General features: G+C 42.6%; 1 protein-coding gene across 1 annotated transcript in view; it reads right to left on the bottom strand.

Annotated features, from left to right (window-relative positions):
• Positions 1-648: 648 nt before the first annotated feature.
• The window catches only part of Slc25a13 (solute carrier family 25 member 13), a 176006-nt gene continuing 155008 nt past the window's right edge, over positions 649-21646 (bottom strand). The window contains exons 15-18 of the mRNA XM_050123834.1: positions 12759-12897; positions 1901-2059; positions 1713-1803; positions 649-1308 (exon numbers count right to left, since the gene is read on the bottom strand). Of these exons, the coding sequence (XP_049979791.1) occupies positions 1122-1308; positions 1713-1803; positions 1901-2059; positions 12759-12897 (576 nt within the window). The 3' untranslated portion in view covers positions 649-1121. The remainder of the gene's footprint in view (positions 1309-1712; positions 1804-1900; positions 2060-12758; positions 12898-21646) is intronic.

Here is a 21646-nt window from a genome sequence, read left to right as displayed (position 1 = left end):
TTCCTAACACACAAACTGTCTTAAGTATTACAGATGACCAGGGTGAGATATTCTTCAGTAGTTCTTTCCCTTCCTACTCATCCTAAACCATGCACATGAGCCCAGTAGGAGCAGGATATCCCCAAACACGGCATGAAAAAGAATCCACTAATGATAAACATGTTCGTCATCCCTCATGGAAATAGACAAGAGCAAGCAACCAGTAGCTTTAAAAATAGTTTATTTCCCCCTTCACAAACACATACGCCTCTGACCATGATACAAGGCACCCCAAATTAAATAAAAACTTTGAGTATATTTGTCTGACATGATCAAGATAGAGTGATTTTAAAGGTGAATGGGTGCCTACAATAGAGGTGGGAGCAGGCTGGCCCCAGCACGAGGGGGTGGCATTAATTGGCAGGAATCAGCATGTGTTCATCATGTAAGCATTTACCCAAAATCAACACTCTCAGGAGCAGAACTGTGTCTCAGTTTCTTCTGTCTCTATAATAAGAATGCCAAAAGCACTTCCTTAACATTCAAAACTTTTCCCTCGTAGACTTGGTACGAGTAAGAGAATATGATTACTAAACATTCTCAATGTGGCTCTCATTATGAAAAAACATGTTTCACATAAAACCTTCATAATACAATCCAGAGGCCAAATTTGTGCATGTTTAAAATTTGAGTCCAGGCTAGATATTTGTTTTTTTTTTTCTTACAGTGTTTTTCATTTTTATAAATATATTCCCAGCCTTCTACTTCTTTAAACATCCTCAGAACTCTTCGCTTTAGGAACCATGGTTGCCTTTCAGTAGACTCAGTGAGACCATGATTCAGGTAGGAGACATCCCTAATTTCCCTTCAGACATACTCCAGATCAAGTTAGTGGTGCCCAAATCCCAGTGTATAAAAGATACAAACATAGGTTTGTGGGCAGAGGGCCAAAGAATAATTAGGAATAATTCCACATGATCTTGGTACAAAAACATCCAGAAAATGAATGATTGCATTTAATATAAAAAGCCTTGACCTGAATTTAAATGAGACAGATGCGGAAGGGGTTAAGCCACTCTTCATTCTGAGATGGGGCTCCCTGCAGTTCCAACCGTTCAACAGCCACATCCAGGTCAGTCTGCCTACGGGCCCCCAGCAGTCACTTTTGAGGTAGATGCTGAAGGCTTGAAGAGAGGTAGGTAAAGTCCAAACCTGTTTTCAATCCCTGCAAATGTTGCAACTGCCAGTTTATAGCCCCCTACGTGGTCAGGATTGGGAGCAGGCAGAGTGATCCGGGATTTAGGAACTGGTTCGGATCCCATGGGCTTCCTATGAAGAAAGGAAAGTGGTATCAACTGAGTGTTTAAAAAAAAATCCCAGTAGAAGCCGGGTGGTGGTGGTGGTGCACACCTTTAATCCCAGTACTTGGGAGGCAGAGATAGGCAGATCTCTGTGAGTTCAAGAACAGCCTTGTCTACAAGAGCTAGTTCCAGGACAGGTTCCAAAGCTACAGAGACCCCTGTCTTGAAAACAACAACAACAGAAAATTCCAGGAGAAACCAATAAAACCATGCAGCATAGAGCAAAGACTGGACTCTAGTCAGCTGCGGGCTCCCGTTGACAAGACCTTGCGGACACTGTTGCAGGAGGCAGACAGCCTCGTGGGCTTTTCTCAATGAGAATTAGCATTAGAGGATGCAGAAATTTAGCTGTATGTTCACCAGGACACTCACACTCCTCCAAAATCGACGTAGAACCATCGCTGTAACAACTCATAAGTCAGCAAGGTGACACCAAACTGTGGCGAGGACCGGAAGACACGAGCTACAGCAGAGATGGAAAGAAATACAGATACCATTAGATCATTTTAAAAAATGTCCCTGATGCCAAAGGGTTAGCTAAGAACCAATGCCTTCCGTACCAGCAGCTCCCTTCCACAGAGCTTTTGGGCCTTCTTCCCGCAGTATCTTTCGGAAGCAGTCAGTCACACCGCTGTAAGTGGTCTGGCCAGCTCGGGCAGCCACCTGTAATCTAGTCTTGATAACATCAGCAGGGGTCACTAGAGATGCTGCAGGCATACCTGTAGGCGAGACACAACACCATCCTCACTATATAAAAATAACGGTGCTCTGAATGGCTGGCCGTGGAAAGGAAAGAAAGGTAAGAAGCCAATGCAATGAAATGCCCATTTTGCTGTCCTCTGGAAAGCACAACATGACAGATCTGTCTGCGAGTGTCCACCACCCCCTCCAATCTTCATTTCTTATTTCTATTCTTAAATACATAAATATTTAAGTAATTATTTATCCATAACACCATTTCAAGTGGTTGAGAACAAACAGAGAAAGTGGTTTTCAAAAAAAAAAAAAAATTTCTTTTTTTTTGCTTTCCTGTTGAAATCAGAACCTCACAAAGTTATTAGGTCTGATTTTTCAGAGGTGAGGCTTATTATATGTTTCCTCTTCACGGTTTCCTGGCGGTTGGCAGTCACAGGAGGCTGCCTTTTCTCACACATCCAGCCACCCTGTACTCCAAAACCCTAACCTCTCTTACCCAAGGCTGTAACGATAGCAAAGCAAACAGTGTGAGCCTGCATGTGATGATCCCACCGCTTTTTCCTCCTCACAAAACTCACACAGCTAGAACATTTTAACACAAGACTTCAAACTTATGCAGGCTAATAATCAATGAGGAAGGAAAACAACAACAGAATCCCTCCCAAAATTACCAACGGGAAAATTTTCTACAGTTGTTTTTATCCAAAAATGGTGCAGCCCATGTTTGGAGTTTTGAAAAGGGAGACTGTTCAGAAAATACTGTCTCTTACGGTTTTATTACTTTTCCATTATGAACCTATTCCAAACCAACCTGGTCAGATGCAGATGCATAAATCTCCTTTGCTTTTTTTAAGGCTTAATAATTCTGTAAGAATTTCTGTCCAAACCAACATGGTCTGGCTTAGAACTCCATCTGGCCCTTCGGCAGTCAGCTTTAAAGTCACAGTGCAAGCAAGCACGAGGGGTGTGTAACTGTGGCCTCCATGCTCCCAGACCACGAGAAGAGCCCGGGCTCTTCCTCAACTCCGATACCATCAATTCCTAGAAACAGCCTGTTACAAAGCACTCCGCAGCTTTACATGGGAAAAGTTCACTTTCTACCCAGTGCTCACCGAAGAGTCGCACTGGGATTCCTATGAGCTTGGAGGGATTACTGTCATTCTGAGCCAGGAATTTATCCTCTGACATGATGAGAGGAAACACAAAAAAATGCTTAGAAACCCACTGTATTCACACTATCAGTCATTTTGTTTTGCTTCCTGGTTTAGAAAGAGGAGTCTCCTCTAAACATGGAACAAAATCCTTGTAACCACATTGCAGGTATGATCAGCTGGGACTGGGAAAGACACAGGCGATAAGGGGGGAACAGTCTTTATCACAAACATTTCCTGACCATGAGAGAAGTACCGGAGAGGAGGAGAGTACGAAGAATGGGTCTGATTAGAATAAAGATGCCTGAACGAAAATGCTAAAAGAAACACAGAAACTACTTAGTAAGTTGTCTGGCAAAGCAGATTAGGGTGTGGGTGGGTGGCGGCGGTGGGGGCGGGGTGTAGAAATCCTACATCCCAAACACAAGCCCAGTCATATTTATCTGTAGCCCCACAGCCCCTAAAGGGTGATGTCTAGAGTCTAGGAGCCACTACGGACATCCCTGTAGAGACTTCTAAGGTTGACAGTAACCCTGGAAAACTGGGTTCCGCTGCTCTAAAACTTAGCCAGGCCAGCAACAGATCCTGCAAAGGGCTTGGTCACCAGATAGCTGAGTGGACAAAGACTCCAAGTCAATTTGCCCGGGCATTCTCTGCTTTCCAAAGTCTGAAGCCAAATGGGTGAAATGGTCTGGGGGTAACAGGAGAGAAGATAGAAGAATACCATCTGTGTCCTCAACAGGAAGAATACCGTCAGCCTGCTTGGTTCTTTATTGATAAGACTCACACGTGCATGGCCCTGGACCATGCACCACCCTAGCAACAAAAATGATACCCAGAGCTCAGTAGCTAATAAGAACAACTGTGGGGTTTCCATGGAACCAGAAATGACAGAAGATCACCGATAGCAAAAAAAAATTGCGACTTGGTGAATCCAGACAGCTTTGGGGCCAGAGATACTAATTTTTGTAAGTATTAACATTAATAAGTTTGTGCTTTTCCATTTAAGGCTTAAAAGGTTAACACACAGGTTTCTTTTAGCTCAAGGTCAAGAGGTTCCAAATTCCACTTCTTGGCTTCTATCTACATGATCAAGCTACTAGGTTGGCTACTGATGTGATAAAGTTCCTCATTAAGAAAGAGAGACTCTCAAGGTCTGGCTATACTTCTAAGCTGAGATAGAGAAAGGACGTAGCACTGGTGATGCCCAAAGGTTGGGTGATACTGTCACACTGAAGATGAAAGCTGAATGAAAGTGTCTGCTTTCACTTAGGACACTGAATCCATTTCATTGACGATGGCTCCTGGACTCATTCCTCATGTCCTGTGTATGTTTTCTAGCTCCTCCCCTTCCCGTTACTTCTTTAATAACATGACGTAGCCATGGCACACAAATATCTATCACACAGGTGTGCCTCTAACACACATCTTCTTTCAGCAGGTCACGGATGGTAGCTCACTTTCCTCCTGGCCTTTTCTTTCCCTCACGTGTCTCCCAACAGCCCTCTTGCATAATAAACACAAACACCTGAGTCAGCGACAATTTTGAGTGATTTAGAGCTATGACTTTCCTGTCAATGCTTCGAGTTTCCCATGCTGTCCCTCTTAAATTCACTCCTCCTTTGGCTGCAGAGAAGGGAGCCTTACAAGAAGAGTAGACAGACACGGGCTCCGTCTTCTCCCAGGGTGCTGCTAAGCCTGGGGACATCACTGTGGTTGCAGCCCTCATCTCCCGGACAACTGGCAGGTAGAAGTGGCAGGAAGTGGGCTGCAGATGAGAAGCCCAACTTCTCTGGCACACTTGTTGGCTGTCCTCTCCGCACCCTGATATCCAGGGAACTCTTTTGAAAAGACAGTAGACCTACATGTCTCTTCAATGCTCATATTCCCACCTCTGTAGCTTTGTGCCACATTCTAGAGTGTTGTCCCTACTGTGTCTTTATTTCCCAAATGTCCAACTTTTTCTCCTTTTCCTTATTCTTTTCTCAAGCACCCAAGCTGTCCTCAAACTCTTAATTTTCCTGCCTTATCTTCATGAGTGTTGGGGTCATAGGTGAGCAGACCTCATGAGGCCTCGCTTGGTTTTCTTTAGTCAGATCTGTTTTTATCAAACAGAACCATATAGATCTTTCTTGACAATCATTTCATTAATTAAGAAACAATACCATCCAAGGTCAACAATTCTGGCTACAAATTGAGTACAAGGCCAGCCTTGGTTGTCCTAATGAGAAGCTGTTTCAAATTAATCACGTAATCAATGTATTAGACCTCGAGTCCATCCTCAACACCTCAAATAAACACAGAAATTTAAAATGCCACAGAACTTTACATGTGTTACGACAAGTCAATTTCCCGATTGTGACCTTGTATGATAGTTATGGAAGATGCAAGGTTCCTAGGAAGAGTACGTGAAAGATGACTATATTGTTTTCACGACTTCCTATGTACTTACTTTTATTTAAGAATAAAAAGTAAGACACAAAGAATCCCTTCCGGCTTCCTAATTACAGCTCTTGCAAGTTCCCCTCTGGTCCCTAAATTACCGTTCTCTCTGTAATTTTTCAGTTTGCTTTCCTTGCTGCCTCTTCCTGTCTGAGGATGCCCGGCTGTCTGCTGATACTCAGAGTGAAATTGTGGCCCGAGCAGCCACTCTTGGCCGTGGGTGGCACCTGTCACACTCCAGACCTGCTTCCCCCACCTCTCTCCATTTTGGATCAGAGATTATTCATGTTGAAGGTGCTAAGGTAGGCTGGCAGGGCTGAACCTTTCCCAGATGCTGATAGGTAGAAAGCTGAAGGGTGCAGCGAGAAGAATTTATCCCCTACTCTGCTGGAAGGAGCTGTGAATTTATGTTCTGCTGCACCTGTGGCTGAGGTTCGGCACGAGCTCATGCCCGGCCCTGCTTTCCATCAGTTCAACACATGCTCTTTCCGGGCCGAGGGCTTCTTTTCTGCACTACAGTTCTAGGTCTGAACTTATGGACAGATTTTGCATGATGCTCTAGATGACATGGGAAGTGGCTAAGCTGGCTAATTTACTTCTTTTAGAATACCCAAGGCACCTACTGCTCACTAAGAGGTCAAGAATGTCCACTTTGGCTTCTCCATTATCCTGCCAGTGCTTTGACTCAGTCTGGTTGCTTCCTGAGTACTGAGTGCTGCTGCTGCTTTCACGGTGTATTTCTTGCTGTTTAAGGTGTTCTGGAAGGAAGCTGGATCAGTATGTACACTTCACCACATTTGTCTCCATTATTTTTATTCTCAAGGCTCTAAGAACTGAATTATTCCATTATCAAATCTTCTATATCAGCAGCCACTCCCCTCTTAGGATTGAATAACATACCTTGAGCCACAAGCACCCAAAAAACTTCTGATCCACACCCAAAAAGAAACATTAAGTACTTGTTTAAAGCTGAGAAGCTCTGGAGTAGCAATAAAAAAATATCAGGTGTGGCTAGTTTTATGTCAACTCGACACAAACTACAGTACTCTGAGAGGAGGGAACCTCAACTGAGAAAACGCCTCCATAAGATTGGGCATAGGCAAACCTATTAGTAACTAATGGGGGAGGGCCCAGACCATTGTGGGTAGGGCCACACATGAGTTGGAGGTCCTGGGCTTTATAACAAAGCAAGCTGAGCAAGCTCTGGGGAGTAAGTCAGTAAGCAACACTCCTCCACGGCTCTGCATCAGCTCCTGCCACCAGGTTCTTGCCCTGTTTGAATTCCTGTCTGGACTTCCTTCAATGATGAACAGTGATGTGGAAGTGTAAGCAAATGGACCGTTTCCTCCCCGAGTTGCTTTTGGTCACGGTGTCTCAGCACAGTAATAGCAGCCTAAGTAGGCCACCAGCTAAGTGCTCAGATAACAGGATGGAAGCGGGGCTAAAACGCCAGCCCAAGGTGCTGATGCCTCCAGAATGTTAAGACTAGTGTGCTTTCATGCTAAAAACAATCATACTTCGTACCAGCAAACTCAGTTCCAAGAATCCATTTCTCCAATAAGACAGATCCAAAACCAGAAAAAAAAAAATCTTTAAGCCTAAAGATCTGCTTTGTTTTGATAAAATCACTTTATTTGGACAGTTGTAAATATCTCTGATTAAGAGCTATATGATTCCATCTTTTTTACTGAATTCTATTTTAAAATCCTGGATTGTATTTATCATTTCCAAGAGTCTTCTGTTTGTGTTTTTTTTTTTTGGGCATCACTCGGGCAATATTTATTTGTTTATTTATTGTCTTATTTATTATTTATTTAGTCTCTCTAAGTTTATTAAGCTGTTTATTTTTGTCTTCTTTAAATTCCTGGAACTCTCTGATGACCATTTGTGATTGTTTTGTGGTTGTTTTTGTTTTGATTCTGTGTTCTGGAGTTCATCAAGGTAATTCTCACCGGCAGACATTTCCATGGGACTGGTAGATTTGGGGATGGGAGACGCTGCTGCCTTAATCTTTCATATTTATCTATTTTGCCAAGAGATCTGAGCATGTGGACCTCTTTTGTTAGTTCTTGTCTAATAGGAACAGAGCAGGTTGGGACAGGAGAGGGAAATGTTCAGGCTAGGTTGGGCCTAGAGAAGATGGACCCAGGGGACTGGGTTGATGCACAGGGTTAAAATTAGGGACCGTGTCCTACTCCAGCTTGAGTTAAGGGCTAGATGTAGGGGCAGCAGTGGTATGAGAAGGGAAGTATTAGGTAAACTTACCAGGCTAGACCACGGAGATATATGTGCAGAATCTGGCTGGGTGAAGCGGTTGAATGGAGCATGGAAGGGGCTCATAGGTTGAAACAGGCAAGGAGGGTCCTGATCCAGGTCTAGAGATTGGTAGCAGCATAGACAGGAGTGGCCAGACTTGGCTGGATCATTGGATGTGGGATTGGGGACAGGCTTGGGGGGATAGGAACAGTGTACGGAGGGAAGAACCAAGAGGCCTCACCTAGCTAGACCCTATTTAACAGATTCTTACTCAACCATGTTCCCTGCTCCCTTCACAACAGTTACATGATGGAACAACCTAAGCATTCTTCAACTGACTAATAGATAATAAAAATGTGGTACATGTACACAATAGATGCAATGGCTATTATTGGTTGTCAACTTGACTACATCTGGAATGAATTACAATCCAGAAATGGAGGGCACATCTGTGAGAAATTTTTTGCTTGCTTTGAAGTGATTGAATCCACTTCTTCTATTGACCTTTGAAACAGGAAGACACACAATCTTTGACCTTGACATTGAGGCAGCAAGGCACACCTTTAATCTAGGTCATACCTTCTGCTCGAAGTCTACATAAGGACACAGAAGAAGGAAGCTTTTGCCTGCTTTCCCCTGCCTTGTTAGCACATTCCTTCACTGGCATTGGAGACTACTAAGCTGGAATTCCTACATATACTGAAGACCAGCTGAGACATCCAGTCTGGTGGATTAAGCACCTACTGGTTTCCCGGACTTTCTGTTCATAGCCAACCATTGTTGATTAGCTGGGTTGAAGCCTGCATGACATTCCAATAAATTATACATATTATATATATACATTATATATTATATTATATATATGGGATATGTGTGTGTGAGCGTTTGGGTGTGTGTAGAGAGAAAGATTCATTCTATAAGTTCTTTTCCTCTAGAGAACACTAATACAATGGTATACTATTTAGCTGCAAAGAAACATATATTATCAAATCTGCAGGTAAATGTATTGAAGTAGAAAAAGAACATATTGAGTTACACACCCCAAACAAACAGAAAGAGAATATTACACGCTTTCTCTCATCTAAGGCTTGTAACTCCAGATCTTTAGAACCTAGCACATAAGAAGTAGGGAAGTAAAGAGGGATTGGATACAGGTCAATGTGGGGATAGGTGCTTCAAAGAGGGATGAAATGAGCAAAGAAGAAGGAGGGAGGAGAGTAAGATAATAAGGATATCTGAAAAGAGCATGAGGAATCATACTATTACCTATCTACTTATTAAAAAATTCCTAGCCGGGGTGTGGTGGTGGAGCATGCCTTTAATCCCAGCACTCAGGAGGCAGAGGCAGGTAGATCTCTGTGAGTTTGAGGCCAGCCTGGTCTACAAGAGCTAGTTCTATAGAACAGGCTCAAAAGTTACAAAGAGCAACCCTGTTTCGAAAAAGCAAACAAACAAAAAACCAATTCCTGTAACATATTCACGCACATACTCACAAATAGCTTAAACAAAATTTTCCCACCTGGGCTGATGATGCCACCCCAAGAGCCATAGACTATCTAATAAGAATCTCAACCAAGGTATGAAACACTTTCTTGACTTGTCCGTCAGTATTGTCTAAGAGACATCTAGAATATTATAGGGTACTCTTAGTGCTAAAAGTTAAGTTTCGATTGCTGAAGATACCATATGCTTCAGACATGGACCAAGAGGACCAGAGCTGGGATTTAACCTGAAAGATTCCTCCCTGATGACCATCTTTCATGATACCAGAAGGCACCATGCAAGCTTTGAAATGAGAGCAGTAACCAATAGTCCTACCAAACTATGATGTCACTGAACCACAACAACCAGCATAACAGAATAACCTTCAGGGTGCAATAGTGGCACATATTTCTTAGTGTAACCAACACCTCTCTAATTTGACTTAAGGCCTGGTCAACAAGAAATGAATTCAGGCCTTGGGCTAGAAACCTAGCCAACTACTCATGACTAATGAAGCTATGGATCTTGGAGGAGAACCTACAACTGCCAGTTTACTAAACAAGCATAACCCTCAAGTACATTCTAAATATTTGCCTTTATACCCACAGAGAAGTGTAGTTCTCATACCTCATCAAGGAAACTTCTCTTTGCAAAAAATGAAGACCATCATAGAAAATGTAGTAGAGTCATGGAACCAATCTTCATCTGATAGATTTACAACACAACCCCTATATTTAAGGCTTACATTATTGATGGAAGAAGGGCGGACAGATGGTAAGAAACAGATGAACAGAAAGTTTGCTGTAAGCGTGTGTCTCCTAGATGTCTTACCAACCTGACCGTCTGTCTAAACATAAACAAGGATGATGGCAACAGTCATACTAACGTGAAGGAGGAAAGCTTGAGACCTCAACCCTATTTAATTAAAACAAAACAAAACCCAAACAATCAGAGGCACCTACAGAATGCTGAAAGCAGGAGAAATAGTCTTCTCCAGGAAAAGCACACCAATTGGCTTTCCAATACCAAATAGTCAACTCTAAAAACATCCATACAAGTAACATTATATAAATTAAACAGATTGTATTTATGTATTTAGAACACACACACACACACACACACAAAACAACAATTATGGAAAAAGACACCATGAATTTGAAAAAGAATGGTCACAATGGGGACATAGGAAAGACTGTGGGGAGAAGAGAGAAAGAAAGGGAAATAATGTAATTATATTATAATCTCAAGAAATTATAATGAAAAATAACAATAAGATCCAGCTGTTATTAAAACTATGCTTAATGACAAAATAAAATCACTATAGTTGAACTTTTCTGAATACTAACATGATGGCAACTATTTGAAATGTTTGTCTATTATTCCACTTAACCCTCACAATACTTTTTTTTTTTGTGAAGCTAAAACAGTTATCATCAAATTTAAAAAATGGATCAAGAGGGAATCAGTGATTTGTGTATGTCATAGGGTCAAAGTGGGGAAGTGAATTTGACCCTTGGAGTCTGACTCCACAGCACATGCCACCAATCATCACCCTACAGCAATCAACCATGCTGAAAACACAGTGTGACTGAAGCCATCTAAACCATCCAAGGAGGAAGCAAAAGTGTTAAGTGAGACTGGTAAGATGGCTCGGAGGTAAAGCCACCATGCCTGACAGCCCATGTTTGGTTCCTGAGACCCACACAATGGTAAGAGCAAACTGACTCCCTCACTTGTCTGTGCACTGCAACTTCTGTCTACATATATATCTTCATAAAGTACATGAATAATTGTAATAAAAATATAAGTTAAATAGCAACTCTCTTCCAGTAATTTTTGTGTATACCCCTGGTTGTCCTGGAACTCACTCTGTAGACCAGGCTGGCCTCAAACTCAGAGATGCACCTGCTTCTGCCTGAATGCTGGATTAAAGGCATGCACCATCATCACCCAGCCATTTTGAAATATTTTATAGTGAGCTATATATTACTTTCATAATCAGCAAAAATAAAATAGAATAAAAAAAGAAAGGAAATATTCAGATCTGGTAACATGTGCTACCTAGTATATTCATACCCAGACGTGAACCTGGTTCTCAGTGTCTGATTTCCCCAAGAGGAGAGTTAAATGTTTTAATAGTCTGAGAAAAACATGGTTATGAGAGAATCTTTGACCCTGAGTTGAGCTCTCATCATCTTAATCTTATATTTGGTACTTGTGGAGTGATTTAGGGGGAGTCTCATCTAGATTCCATCTTCATAGGTACTGAATACATGATATATGCTAGTCACTATGCAAAGAGCCTCCCATGATGCTCCCCTCCCTGAAATACAGGACGGACTCTACAATGCTGTCTCTATGCAAAACTGAGGAAAAGAAGCCTATTTGGTCACACGTCAATCAATGGTACTTAGTTTTCCATAGGTCCTACCTCTGTGAGCCAGAGCTGTTCTGTCCTGGGCAGCTGAGAACACTAGTTGTTTTCAGTAATAACGAAAGTGGGAGACTACAACTCGGGGAGGGAGATGTGGAATACAGAACTCCTACTTTCATTTCCAGTTCAGCCACTCGTTTACTGTGTCCTGAGCGGTCACATTTCGCTTAAGCTCTGGACAAGCTTACATGCAACAATTTGTTTAGATACCTTTAGGGCACAAGTATTAAAAAGTTCAAGCCAAACCATTTTCATTCTTGGGCCATGATGGAGGAGGGTCTATGTGTTACTTTCATTGGTTAATAAAGAAACTGCCTTGGCCCTGATAGGACAGAAAATTAGGTAGGTGGAGTAGACAGAATAGAATGCTGGGAGAAAGAAGCAGATTCAAGCAGATGTCGTAGCTCTCCTCTCCGAGATGGATGCAGGTTAAGAATATTCCCGGTAAGACACTCATTAGAAATGGGTTAATCAAGATGTGAGAGCTAGGCAGTAAGAGGCTAGAGCTAATGGCCCAAGCAGTGTTTAAAAGAATACAGTTTCCATGTAATTGTTTTGCGTAAAGTTAGCCGGTGGCTGGGAGCTGGGAGGCAGGAAGCGCCCCGCTGCTCCATCTACAGGGCTACTAAGTGAAATTAGGAAATAATATGGAACATGAATTAAAATCTACCAATACCACAGAAAACAAACAAGTAAATCAACTAATCATCAGTAAATACTCTAAAGCTAAAGGTCACTTAATAATCTAACTTGACAAAATATAGATTAATTTCTTCTCTGTCCCTTGAAAGATATTAAAAAAAAAGTCATTAAGACTCTGTCAAAAACTGTCAGGAAAAACAAACAAACAAAAACCCTGTCTCTGTAGTATGATGGATGGGGTTAGGGCCAGAGGCTGGAGGCTGGAGGCTCGGGGTGGGTGGGGGGAAAGCATGGCACTGCATGGAGGAGACTTACCGGCTATAGCACCAGCTAAGAGCAGGCTTCCGGGGCTGACCTGTCCGTCTTCATTGGCAAGGGAAGCCTTCACGTGTGCGTAGCAGGGGAAGTAGATGGCCGAGAAAGGAATGTCCCGCAGAAAGCACGCTTTGGCACCCTGTGAGGTTTCGCAAGGGGAAGAAACACCACATGAAACACACATCCCACTGAGGAAGTCAGGCTTCTCTGGAACTCACCTCAGAACAAAACATTCCTGGAGAAGACCAAATCGGTACTCATGCATCGAAAGGAGACAGTAAAATAACCCGCATTCTCAAAGCCACAAGTCTGAGTCTTGTTCCTGCAAACACGACTAGATTTGTCCTAGGCTGTGAGGACGTGGGAAAGGGGAGTTCTCATTTACTCTAAGGCTAAGATTCCAATTAGAACAACTTTGGAACTCTGCCTGTGGGGGGAAGATCTGTAGGCTGGTCTAGAGTAAGAGAGGAAGCAACAGTCAAGGTGCCTCTCTGTTTATACATCAGGAGAAAGACAAACTATGGAGGTGCAAAAGGGAAATATCCAATTTTGGTATCATTTGAGAATGTGATAAAAGTGCTGGAGTCTTTCCCAGAAAAAAAATGACATATACATAAAAACAAATCTTTCCAGAGAGTACTAGGGTTTTTATCCATTGCTTAGGGTTTATGAAATATTGATAAATACCTACCCTAAAATATTTACCATAATTTTGACATATTCAGGAGCTCAATATAGGACAATTAACTTCAGAAGTGAAGTTTTCACTAAATAATTTCTGATGCCAAAATCATGCCATGCTGAGTACCCAACCATTGATGATACCAAAAACAGAATCCGGCATTACGATGCGAATTACAACACACACACACACACACACACACCATTTTTTAGACTGAGTGGGCAGGAAACCATCCCCTTTCATTCACAGATTTCTAAGGCTCCAAATTTCTACCAATTAGAGAGGTTCCCAAAAGAAGATAACAAATTCATCCAGACTCAACAGATCTAGTCCCATCCACTGACATGCACAAGGTCTAGTTAGGCGGAGGTTGGCTAAGTCAGTCAAAGGTCTTCAGGCCACCCGTCCGTCATTCACTCTAACAAAGACATTTCACTCCTGACTCAGACTGAGACCTGAGGGTATAAAACCCTCAGTCTTTTTTCACGGAAACTGTTATTAACCCAGTTCTACTGCAAATTAATTAGTTGTCTTACACAAGTAATACACTTGGAACTTTAAACTTAATCCTATTAAATTTAATCCTAGTTTAGCTTGGCCTTCCTACCAGAACAAAGGCTTAGAATCTGGATTCTGTCCAGATTTGACTGAATTTGGACATTCCTCTTTTAACTGACCCAAGGAGACTTTATGCGCTCGTTCTTCATGAAGGTATTAGGAAAAGGGGTGGCCCCTCTCAGGTACTGTGTGTCAGCTCATGCAGACTGTTAGGTGACTAACAGAAAGTAAGTACAACAATATCCATCACTCGAGTCTCATTTCCCAAAAGTAAAAACCTGGTGCCCAGGATGTTTCTCTATCAGCTGCACAGCTGAGGGTCATGTTCCAACGGCACCTTAGGTATAACTGCAGACAAGTCTAACATGCAGGTGCTAAGACTTTGCTTTTGGGAGGTGTGCAGTAAAGGACAGCATCAGCAGCTATATGAACACTCAGTGCTTACTTTAGGGTTAGTTCTTTAAATAAGCTTAGAGAATTAATATCACTTTCTCATTTCTCGCTTTCTCCTCCATTTTAATTCTTGCCTCAAGTTTTCCTGTGAGTTCTGGTCATCTGATCACACGTGTGTGTTGTCCACACACGTGTGCGGTCCACAAGGTGCAGACCAAATGCGCAGCTCCAGTGAAGATCAGTTAAATTCGGCCCCCTCCCTTCATGTGAGGGAAAAGCAACTCACACTATCCCTAAATGAACTGTGAGGACTCCTTGAGAGGTATGATTCTTCCTACGCATTGTCCTTTATGTTATACATTTAGCCATATGGCTCTCCAGAGTTACATTTTGTTGACATACCTCTGGGCTGCCCTTATTTTTTGCTAACAATAGTTTCTCTTAAGGAAACTAAATTCACTATAGAATATTATGTTTGTCTAGAAATCTACAAATTTAATCTGCTGTCCACTGTTTTTGCTCATAGAGATCACCTTGCAAACACTGTAAACATTTTAGAGCCCTGCCAATAGAAATAAAAGCAATAACTCCAGAGCTGAAGCCACACGGGAGTTGCTCTGGCTTGTTCCGCTCCTTAAACCCAGTGTGTGGCTTTCGCTTTGTTTTGACCTGGAATGGTTTAGTGTCTCCCTCTGTCTTTAATTGTGTGGCTTACACTTTTATTCTACTTGCTTCTTTAAAACTCATATGGCTCAGGATGTCCTGAAGATAGGTTCCTCTATTCTCACCTCTTTCAAAGCTTTGCTTTTCTAGTTTCTTCTCACTGATATCCCTAACCTCTCTCAGCTAGAGCTATCAATGCTCCATTCATCTGGTCAGTCATGGTCCACCTATCGCTCCTCACCTTCTTTGATGATTGCTGTGCTGGGACACCAACCTTTTAAATACCATCTCTTCATTCATTTCAGCACCAAACACCACCCTTTCTAGTGGGCATCTTCTAAGCAGAAGCTGGACAGGCATGGATTCCATATGGCTCCACACTGTCTACATCTTCTCAATGCTCTTCTGAGGTTTTCCTAACTACGATTCTGCCTATTTCAGCGTAGGTGTTGCCTGCTTCATACTGGAAGGAACCAGGGATCAGGAATGACTACCTGATTTAGTTTATGAAACACCTAACAAAATCTGTGGCTTCCAGGGACGCTCTTGACAACAGTGATTTTTTTGCTTCAGTGATGTCTATGGAAAGAAAGGACACAACTAGAAAGCCCACCCCCCAAGTGTGGAATGTGCTGTTAGCTTTCTACATGGGCACTAACTCACTTCTCTGAAAATTATTCTAGAAAGCAAAACGATCATTTTAGTTGTTGAGACAAAGATCCATTATTCATTGGAGACAGACAAGTTGCCGTAGAAAACAGCCATTTTGTACTAGAGTGCTAAAGCCAAAAAAGGGGAGATTGGCATGTTTCAGGATTTGTAGATTCAATGTGATCAAAAATCAGGTACAAAAGGTGAGGGGCGCAAACTTGGGACCTAAAAAGTTCACACTGTCTTCCTCAATTCTTGAAAGCATGCGTCAATCCCTGTGAGAAGGGGAACTCGGTAGAAGAGATGACTAGAGCGGGAAGACAAATGGCCTGGTCAAAAATGAAGCTTAGCCACAAAAGAACGAGCCTGGAAGAAGCAGAGTTGTTCCTGTAACACAGTGGGTGCCGAGCAGGCTGGACTCACTCAGGAAACAGGCAGTGTGGTCAGAGAAACCAGAACAATGTTAGGCTGGGTAAGGGGTCTTAGGTTGCTGATGATCTGAGAAGACATGAAAGAACTCCCACCATTCCTGCTCCACAGGCAGGATAGTCCTGCAGCAAGTGAAGGCCGGAACACTGCTTCTCTACCTATTCGGAGAGCAAGAACACCCCAGAGAGGATCCTCCAATACTGTGGGGCAGGAGCTGAGCACTGGGGACAACTTTACACTGTAGAACACCAACAAGAAGAGATGCTAGTAGAACTTCAGGGAAAAGTGAAGTACCCACCATCACAAAAATAAAGGGACAAGTGTGGCCAGAAGGGTTGTGCTTCCTTGCCTCTACTCTGGTAGCCACCTTTACTGTTCCCTAAACCTATACCTGTGCAAGAGACTCCTTCAGCAAATAATTCAGAAGGTGCCTTAGCTTCTCCTCAGCAGCCAAGACATCATAATCCAGCCTTCTTGGAGAGGGAACTTTAAAACCTACAGGAAAAGTCAGGCTTATCCAGTTTCCCTGGCCTCCTCTTCTTGACCACTCCTTCCAGGTCTTAGTCACAAAGCCAGTGCCAATTTGCTGGGCCCGCCTTAGGCAACCCCTGACCTGTTGAGCCCACACAATGGAAAAGGCATGCAGGATGTCAAAAGGGCTTTTAGGTTCCGAGGGTGAGGAAAATGTTTCTCCACCAGATTCCTGGATAAATCCTTCGCTCTGTGAACACCCGGTTTCCAGCACAACAGGAGTCTGAACCTGCTGGCTTGAATTCTACTTGCCTCCATGTAAAACCTTTACTAGGTGATCACGTCGTGCTGAACGAGCACCTCTGTAGTAAAGAGACAGGCTGTGCTATCTGCAGCCTGTGTTAGCAACGTGGAAATCATGACGTTGGCCATCAAAAAAAAATTAATAAATTATGTAGATTGACTGTTTAAATCTTTAATCTTTCAGCCCCCGTATGAAAATGCCCAGAGTTCCTGGCTCCTCTTTCACTAGTTAGCTGGGTGGATTTGCCCTTGTTCTCTGATTGGCCTTGAATTCTCTGGGTATAGTAAAATCACATATGGAAAATCACGAGACAAAAAATACAACCCTCTAACCTAATCACTAAAGTACCCCTATCTCCAAAGAAGGGAAATTTATTAGTTTTTTTCTTTTAAAAATGAAAGGCTCGTTGATGAACAGATGGGAATGATAAAAAGCATTTCCAGGCAACCTAATAGGCAAATAATCTTGAGCTGCCTACGCTCCAATTTTGGACTCTAACGTCTTCTTCACCATTCCTCCTTAAAGATAAGGCAAGCATCTTCAAGGTGGGCTCACTCTAAGTTCACAACCCACAAGTGACAAGGTCAGTTAGTGGTCTTGAGGATGCTGTCCATGAACATAGTATCTTCACAGCAAAAGAATCATCTTATTTATTTCTCCTGCCTTTTTGATGTGGACACCGTTGGAAGCCCAGGGTAACTTTAATCAATTCTTAAGTTGCTGGAATCATCCATTCAAGTTTACTCTGGCTGTTCCGCTGGGTACAAGACTGTCAAGATACAACACATAAGACCCGCCCCCCATCTGTCTCTTACACACACACACACACACACACACACACACACACACACACACACACACACGAGTTCTTCACCCTCTTGAATTCCACCAGCTCCACCAAGCCAACATTAGGCATGGAAGCCAGTCCTGTTTTAGCTGAGGAAACCAGTGCTGAGCGATAGTACTGATAAAGATGTCAGAGGCAGGGCAGGTCTTTTTGCATGCTAATTCCTTCTTATTCTAGCAGTACCTGCAAACACAGCTCTAAACAGACTATTCCTAATACAGAGAAAGGTAATTACACTCACAAAGGCACCTCTGTGTCGGGCAGGCTTGCACCAGGAGCCAGCAGGTCTGGGGGACTGGGGCTTAATGGAGACTCCAGCAGTGAATGCACATTGTCTAGCATGGGGGAGAATGCCAGACTGGGGACCCCCACAGTATTCAAGACAACAGTGGTGCACCTTGTCTGAGGAGGTTATTTAATGCTCCTGGCACCTGTCATCAGAACCACCCCTCTTTTCCGACCTTACAGGTTTAGAATTTATTTGGCATGCATAATTGTATATTTTGATCTGGAGCCGCAAACAATGGGCAGCGTGTCATGTCTTGATCCCTCAGCATTCCTCTTGGCTTCCCCTCAGCCACTTAACCCTTCCATGCCCAGCTTGGCAGTAGCAGGCTTTCTGTCCTAGGCTCAATACCCAGTTTCACTACCCCTCTGCCCCCTCTTCCTCCAAAAGGAAGCTATGCAATACACTTCAAGTAGAAGGAGAACTGCTGCCAAGGAAATAGCAGCAAGAGACACACACAAGGAAGGGAGAACACTGGCTCCGCTCGAGACCGCCATCCCAACTCTCCTATGCGACCATATAATGTTAATTATTTGCAACTTGAACAGGACCTTGCTGATCACCTCGGCAGTGTCCAGACCAGCTAAGGGGATGGCAGTGCTGCTAAAATCAAATAAACTAGCCGCCGACTCTCTAAGAACAGCCAATGACTACAATTTGAATATAAAATATAAGTGCCTCCCATTTGGTTCTAATCAAGAGACATTGATGGTATTATTTTCTTCTTAATTCCAGCATAATTCTAAAAAATTATCTTAGCAGCTCAGGGTCTCTTGATGGAGAGGAAATACCCCTAACTGGCTCAGTTGTTCTACGACTGTAAACTGCTTTGTCACCAATAGGGTTGTCACTCAGGCGGACCAGAAGCCCTGAAAGTGTGTGTGTGTTGTGATTTTAGTCCCACATCACCATGACAGCGCGAACCTGTAGAAAGGTGTTTCTCGAGACATTTTTCTCTCCTCTTCGTCCCCATCCTTCTAGCTGCACCATGCCTGCCAAGCCTATTTCTAGTCTGCTTCCTCTGTTTAGTTTAATACAGTTTATGTATTTATCTCCCTCCTGTCCAGCACACATTCTTCTGATTACTTAAATTAAAAGCAATCCTCATTTTGTTTCTTGATTATTAATTACAGCTTAAAATATTAAGCATCAATAGCTACCATTATTTCCGCATATATAAAAATCAAGACAATGCTACTAAGCACCTGTTTGTCCTTCCATTCCTTCTGCATGTTTACCAAGTATCAATTTTCCTTCCATATTATCTATTACTGTCTATTTCTAAATGGAGCTGGATTTGCATTTATGGCTCATGCATTCTAGGAAAGGACCCTGCTGCTGAGCTACATCCACAGCCCTCTAAGTTTTTCTCTTCACCGTGTAGTCCTGTTTAACTATGTAGACCAGGCTACCCTCAAATGCAGAGACCCGTCTGCCTCTGCCCCCTGCGTGTGCTACCATTCCTGGCTTATAATTCCTTTCTTAATGCCTAACTTGACATGCTCATTGAGGTTTGTCAATCTTCAAAAATAAAAATGATAAAATAAAAGGTTTTATTCTACCCTTGCCCCTAAAATATAGTTTTGCAAAATAAAGTTTAGTTTCCCCTCATTACATGAAGACACCATGATGACTCTGAATCCGGGGATGTCATCTTTTCTAGTACCCAGGACCTTCTCTGCAGCTGTGTGGCTCCCCACTCGGAATGAGCCACACTGAGATTGGTTATTTTGATTCATCCTGCTCTTTTTACTTCATTATTCCTGGGGCATCTTCAGCCATCTCCTTTCCTCCGGTCTTTTATACTTAGTAAGCCATCTCAGATTCCCTCAGACATGTTTTCTGAATGAATCCTATCTTACAGTTCTCTAATTCTCAGAAATGTTTTCTAAATACATTCTATCTTATAGTTCTCTAATTCTCAGAAATGTTTTCTGAATAAATCCTACCTTACAGTTCTCTAATTCTTTATTCAGCAGTGTTCGACTCTGGCAAGGCCACTTGTTCAGTTTAAAATTCTCACCATCATAATTTTACTTAATAGTTTTTTTTTAAACAAATAAACCTTCAATTTATATTTCAGCTTAAAATCTTTACATTTCTGTATGTTTAGACTATTTGCTATTCTTGTAATCTCTTAATGCTTTATGTGACTTGAGATCTTTTATTTCCCTTGGTACAGTACCTGAAAAGTCCTTTGAGGTTCGGGTTGAAAGTGAGCTCCTCTTAAGACGAGTGTTTGATTCTGTCAATCACACAGGGATACTCCCCCAAAGAAATATAAACTTAGCGTGTACACTCAGTTCAGATCAGCATATAGGCCTTCTCACTGTTAGAAGAGGGACTCTCCACCCCTTCCTCTCTTCTGTTGACAAGCAAGGCCAAGTCTCTTGCAACCTAATGAGGGAGATGCATGATATTTTGGCACCTGCCAGGTATAGCTTTCTGAGAATTGCAGTTCTATGGGGAAGGTCCTTTCGCACCAGGAATGGGGTCAGGAGTGGTGCTCCAGCAGAAGGAAGGCACATGCCAACAGGACTGGCTCCACACATGGAGGGCTGACCTCTGAATGTCCCCTGAAATTCTGACGGCCTCACTGTAAGCCAAGTCATCCCCTCCCATTCTCGGCACTGCAGGCATCACCAAAGTACTTTCTTCTGGGGTCGCCTAACTTCTCCTCCCTCACTAACTCACAGAGAGGCTTTTACAAAGTGTGTCACTCAACGTTTGTAGTTGTTTTGACTTGGATGCTCTGCCGATGGCTGGAAACCCTATAGAGAGTTGACTGTAGAAATTGTTCGTGTTGGTTGCTTCAGAACACCAAACCACAAAGGCAGTGCCTCGCCATTAGCCTCTCATTTCTTCTGGCCCTTTCAATACACTCAGGTTATGGCTGATCCCAGCTAAGCCAGAACTCTCTTTCAGCTTTAACGCAGACACAGTCTGAAGAACACTCACTCATGGTAGAGAAAATGGCTTCTCAGAATGGGGAGAAGTGGAGGGTTTCTAAAGAAATAAATATTCAAATGTGTCATCATAAATATGGATCTGATTCTAAATCATGGTTGCTCCATGCCAAATCCAGTACACTGTAAGAGGCAGAGCACTGATGTGGGAGTCCCCTCTCTCTGCTGTGATTACCATTAATGAATAAAGAAACTGCTTTGGACCTTATATAGCAGGGCAGAACTTAGCTAGGTGGGGAAACTAAACTGAATGCTGGGAGGAAGAAGGGCGGAGAGAGAAGACATGGAGCCACAGCCGGAGACAGATGTGCTGAAACTTTGCTGGTAGACCACGACCTCGTGGTGATACACAGATTAATGCAGACGGGTTAAATTAAAATGTAAGAGTTAGCAAATAAAAACTAGAGCTAATAGGCTAAGCAGTGATTTAAATAATATAGTTTCTGTGTGATTGTTTCGGATCTGGGTGGCCAAGACAAAAAAGCAGCTTACTTCACCAGAGTACAGGCCCTGAAATGAGGACTTTCTCTATGTCAACTTTTTTATTTATAAAATATGAATTTTTTAGGCACATTACATGTAAATTTAATAATTAAAATAAGTATAGTAATTACCATAAACCTAGTATAATACGCAGC

The sequence above is a fragment of the Alexandromys fortis genome, unplaced genomic scaffold (genome assembly GCF_014885135.2).
Source record: "Alexandromys fortis isolate MF-2015 unplaced genomic scaffold, M_Fortis_MF-2015_v1.1 scaffold_214, whole genome shotgun sequence".
In the NCBI taxonomy this organism is placed as follows: domain Eukaryota; kingdom Metazoa; phylum Chordata; class Mammalia; order Rodentia; family Cricetidae; genus Alexandromys; species Alexandromys fortis.
This window is presented reverse-complemented; position numbering and strand designations above follow the sequence as displayed.